This window comes from Alnus glutinosa, chromosome 6 (assembly GCF_958979055.1).
Source record: "Alnus glutinosa chromosome 6, dhAlnGlut1.1, whole genome shotgun sequence".
Lineage (NCBI taxonomy): Eukaryota > Viridiplantae > Streptophyta > Magnoliopsida > Fagales > Betulaceae > Alnus > Alnus glutinosa.
In genome coordinates, this window is record NC_084891.1 from 21249409 (window position 1) to 21255099 (window position 5691).

The 5691-nt window shown below is 39.8% G+C and overlaps 1 protein-coding gene across 1 annotated transcript; it reads left to right on the forward strand.

Annotated features, from left to right (window-relative positions):
- Window positions 1-5121, forward strand: LOC133871605 (uncharacterized). Its single transcript, XM_062309031.1, has 4 exons — window positions 1-66; window positions 938-1130; window positions 1311-1790; window positions 2321-5121. The coding sequence occupies exons 1-4, from the start codon at window positions 1-3 to the stop codon at window positions 5119-5121; spliced, it is 3540 nt and encodes a 1179-aa protein (XP_062165015.1).
- The last annotated feature ends 570 nt before the right edge of the window (window positions 5122-5691 follow it).

Sequence of the window (5691 nt, forward strand, 5' to 3'; positions counted from 1 at the left end):
ATGGCAGAGATCAAGGCTGATGTGGAATCTTCAAAGCTGGATCTGCCGATTGGCAGGGCCACGAAGGTCATTGGCTGAACTTGGCGGCAAGTGGTTCTTGAAGGTTGTACTCAGAATCTAATCAAGTGTCTTGACGAGTTGGATGGTAAGATGACTCATTTGGTAAGCTCGTTCGATAGACATCTAGACGAGCTTAATGGAAAAGTTTAGCAGAAGCACTCGTTCGTAACCTCAGTTGGAAGGATGTCAGGACGAGCAGGTTTTACTGTTACACAATATGTCTTGTTTTCATATTCGTTCCATAGAAGTCCAAATGAGCTAAAAAGTAGTTGACATAGAGAATTGCTCAATTGCTGGCCTGTTCGTTGGTAGGTACGGACGAACTAAACATTAAATTCAGGCATTGTTGCCTGTTCACCTGGACGATCGATGGAAGTGAAGACGCCGCCAAGCAAGACTCCATGAAACCCTAGCATGGTCCGGATGAGCTCACTCAACTGTCCGGACACCGTCATCATAAGTACATTGTTTAGCGTTTTAATTTAACTAAAACACTCAGACGTGAGTGCTATGCACAACTTTCAAGGAGGCTTATGCCATTGTTTGTGTGATCCAATAGAGAACTCAGAAATGTTAAAATACACCCTGCTCTCCTAGAGAGAGACTCTCCGCCTTCTCTCTACTGAGTTAAGGAAAAATTAGGTCTTGAACCTATCTCCCGTCTGTATTTTCCTTTTCCACATCTGGTTCAATCCACTACAACATCTTCATTTTTTCAACACCTTCTCCACTAGAAATCCTCCTCTTCTCTCTAACCACAGAGAAAGTAAAAATTAGGTCTCTCTACCTATCTTCCCTCTTTACAACTTCTTCTATGCCGTTCTTTCAGCACTGTGTGGCCCTCTTCCTTTCCCTTTCGTTATTTGCTACTCTTTAGCGCTCCCTTTGCACAAGCATCTCTCTGTTTCTCCTCTCTGTTGCTGCTTTACCACGATTCCTCTCAAGGCTTTTTTCATTTTTCTGGCGGTGGTGGCTACTTTCGGTCTCCGTCGGTGGTGCAGTGCTGGAATTTTCGAGTCCCTGGACTGCGAAATTGGTTATTGTTCGTGATCAGTACGACTTTCTCCCAGGTTTTTGATCTGTGAAGTGTTTTTGGTTTTCTCTGGTTTTTTCTTGGTGTTTTGCCTTTGCCTGGTGTTTTTTGGCAGTTCTGTGTTTTGGGGCCATTGGATTTCTTGTTAGTTTCTGTACAACATGAAAATTTTATCTTGGAATTGTCGAGGTTTGGCTCACTCCTCTACTATTCGTAGCTTACGGCCGGGCTTTGATAAGGAAGAACAATCCTGATATTATATTTTTGTTTGAAACAAAGACTGCATCTTCAACAGCTAGTTCTTTATTGATTCAGCTTGGTTACAGTATGAATGTTCAGGCTCCTCCCTCTGGCTCTCGAGGGGGTCTTTTTCTTGCCTGGAAAAATGATATTACCCTTTCTGATTTCTATGTATCTCATGATATGATCTGTGCTTGGTGTTCCTCAGACGCCCCTTCTGTAAAATGGTTGATTTCGTTTGTTTATGGACCCCCTTATCAGAAATCCTATTCTGATTTCTGGACCACTCTAGCTGTTTTCGAAGATAATTGTGATTTTCCCTGGCTTTGTATTGGTGATTTTAATGCTATAACTGCTCAACATGACAAATTGGGCGGTAGACCTTTACCAATGTTCTCCAGGAATACTTTTAGCTCTTTTATGAATCAGTTTGGTATGATTGACCTGGGTTTTTCTGGTAACCCCTATACGTGGTCTAACCACCGGCAATGTCATTGTTTGATTAAAGAACGTCTTGATCGGGGCATCGCTACAAATCAATGGATTCAACACTTCCTTTCTTTCTCTGTTACTCATTTGCCAGCTCATAGTTCTGATCATAACCCTCTGCTCTTAGATACATCATCTACATCCCCTTCTCTCCCTCGGCCTTTTCGCTTTGAAGAATTTTGGACAAGAGATCCCACTTGTGGAGTGGTCATAAATGAAGCCTGGTCAATTCTTGTGTCTGGCTCTCCAGCTTTTTGCTTGATGAAAAAATTAAAGAACACAAAGCAGGCTATCAAACACTGGAATAAGCACTACTTATCAAATCCCTCTTAGATGAATATCTGATTCAGGAAGAATCCCTCTGGAAACATAAATCTAGAGAACTTTGGTTGACTTGTAAGGATCTTAACACTCGATTTTTTCATACTAGCACCCTTATTCGGTGAAGAAGAAATGCTATTGATCTTCTACATTCCTCCAATGATGGATGGATTTCAGATAGGAATTCTATTGGTGATTGTTTTGTTTCAAATTTCAAGCATCTTTTTGCCTCCACAAATCCTACTGCTAACAATGAGTTATTAGATCTTTTTCACTGCTCTGTCTCTGCTGAAGAAAATAGTATGTTATGTGCTATTCCGACTGAAACTAAAATTCATGCTGCTCTTGCCAGCTTGGGTGCCTCTAAGGCTCTTGGCCCTGATGGTTTTACAGCTCTTTTTTACATGAAATATTGGGATAGTATTAAACTGACTGTTCTTCAAGCTGTCTGGAATTTTTTCAGGAATAATCATCTGTTTAAGGAACAGAATCACACTTTCATAGCATTAATTCCAAAGAAGTTGGGTGCCTCCTCGGTGCATCACTTCCGCCCCATCAGCCTTTGTAATATTATTTACAAGATCATCTCAAAGCTGCTTGCAAATAAGCTGAAGCCTCTCCTCAACAATATTATCTCTCCATTTCAGACAGCCTTTGTTCCTAATTGCCATATTCAGGACAATTCTATACTGGCTCATGAAATGCTCCACACTCTCAAATCCAAAAGGGGTAGAGGGGGCCTAATGGCTATTAACATTGATATGGAAAAAACTTTTGACAAGATGGAATGGTCTTTTCTGCTAGCTATTCTTACGAAACTTAGATTTCATCCCACCTGGATCAACTGGATCAGGCTCTGCATTTCGACCTCTTCCTTTTCGGTTCTTCTGAATGGCAGCCCTTTTGGTTTGTTTTCCCCATCTAGGGGTCTTCGTCAAGGTGATCCCCTATCCCCATTTCTCTTTATTATTGGCACTGAAGTTCTCTCCCGACTGTTTCATCAACGTCTTCGTGGTTTCAAAATAGCTAGATCTTGTTTTCCCTTAAACCATCTTTTATTTGTTGACGATCTTGTTATTTTCACCACTGCCACCTCTAGTGAAGCAATTATTATTAAGGAGTGCCTCAACAAATATAGCTTTTGGTCGGGACAGACTGTCAATGCTAGTAAATCCAATATCCTTTTTAGCAAGAACACAGCTGCTTCCACTATTTTGGCTATCAGAAACTTTCTCCCTTACCAAACCACCCCAGCTACTGCTAAACACCTTGGGCTCCGTATCCTGTATGGAAATTCTAAAAAAGCTGTTTTCTCAGATATCTTAGATAAGGTAAATGGGAAAATCGATGGTTGGAGATCCAAAACTCTGTCACAAGCTGGTAAAACTACTTTGATTAAAACCGTGGTCTCTGCTATTCCTTCCTATGCCATGAGTTCTTTTCTGTTCCCAGATGGTTTCTGTAAACAATTGGACAGGGCTTTTAAAAATTTCTGGTGGGGTTTCCCAAAGGACAAAGCCCGCAATCTCTCACTTAAATCTTGGGCTTCTTTATGTTTGCCAAAAGATCAAGGTGGCCTTGGATTCAGACTTATGAAAGATGTGAATTTATCTCTGATTTCGAAACTGGGTTGGAAAATGCTCTCAAACCACAACAGCTTATGGGTTTCTCTTTTTCAGAATAAGTACATCAGGTATGGTAATTTCTTATCCTCTCCTTTTACATCTGGTTCCTGGATTTGGAATGGCATCAAGGCTACTCTCCCTATCATTTCTGCTGGAGCTTGTTTTATTCCTCATAATCACTCATGTCTCCCTATATGGTCTACACCATGGATTCCAACATTACCTTCTTTTACGCCTATACCAAGATTGGCTTCTATCCCCTCTAATCACCCTTTAGCCATTTCTGATCTTATTCATTCTCCTACCATGTCCTGGAAGCTAAATCTCTTGCATTTCTTGTTCGACCCCACTACCACCTCTGAAATTTTAAAAATTCAGATTCGTACCCACTTTGACTCCCTTCTCTGGTCCCCTTCAACCACTGGTGTTTTCTCAACCAAATCTACACATCACCTCATTAGCTCCTTCTCCCCTTCCACTCCCTCACCTCTCCCCAAATCTTGTTGGACAGCTCTCTGGAAGCTTAAGCTGAATCATCGTTTAAAACTATTTCTTTGGAAGATGGTTTGGAATATTATCCCCACAAAATTTCGTATTTCTCAATCCATCCCTGCTTCCCTATCAGACACTAGTTGCTCCCTTTGCTCTTATCCAACAGACTCCATTTTTCATCTCTTTTTCACTTGTCCCATTGCTCGTGTGGTTTGGCGCCAATCTTTTTGGCCTTTGGATACAATTGCTTTAAATGTTACTAACATGACAGATTGGCTCCTTATTATTCTTCACCCACACCGTATGCTTGGAGTCCCTCCAGCAGAGACTCATAGGTTTCAAATATTTGCTACTGTTGCTTGTGATTACCTTTGGTTTACCAGGAATAAAGCTTATCATGATGACATTATCCCGAATGCTCTTCTTATATCAACTACTATCAACAAGACAGCCAAGGAACACTTTTCAGCGTGGAAAACCAAATATGATAAAACTCCTGAAGTCTGGAAGAGTCCCTCTCCTCCATTTTTCAAGATCAACTATGATACTGCTATCAGGCCTACTTTTTCTGCTCAAGCTGCAGTCTGTAGAGATTCCACTGATTCTATACTCAAGTGTTCCTCCATCATTCGCCCTCCTTGTTCTGCTCTTTATGGTGAGGCTACTGCTGCTCTTCTGGCTGCTCATTTGCCAGTTTCGTTAAGGTTACCCTCTTTTATCTTAGAGGGTGATTCTCTCAATGTTACAATGGCGCTTCAACAACCAGCAATTACTATTGATTGGCGCATTGCTTCCACCATTTCCATCATTTACTCCATCATCCCACCAACAGCTAGCTGGAAAGCTAGTCATGTAAACTGAAGTGCAAACTTCTGTGCCCATCATGTGGCAAATTGGGCCGCAACCAGAATTCATTCTGGCTGCATTCCCATTCTTTCCCCTCTATCCTCATCTTTTCCTCCATGTTTTGGAAAAGACTCCCCCTCCACTTTCTTTATTCTTTAAGTTTTTGTTTTCTTCACAATGTACTCACAAAAAAAAAAAAAAAAAAAAAATTGAGAACTCAGTAGTCTAATACTCTATTTGTTTTAGCCTAAAACGGTTTTTGAAAAACATTTTTCATATTTTTTTGGTGTTTAGTATGACGAAAAATAATAATCAATTGAAAACCTTTTTCGTTTGATTGAAGTTTTTTTATCAATTTTTTTTTTTTAATTTCCTTAAAATGGTTTTGATTTTTATCGTAAACTATTTTTCAAGTTTGAGCTTCTCATTCTCAAATCGTTGGATCAACGCCATAATTCAAATTTTTATGTTAATTATTTTTAAAAGAATTATTATATTAATATTTTAATGTTGTGAATAAAAATTGATTTTTACATATTAATATAATTGAATGAAAATATAAAAATATTTGTGATTTTCCGTGAG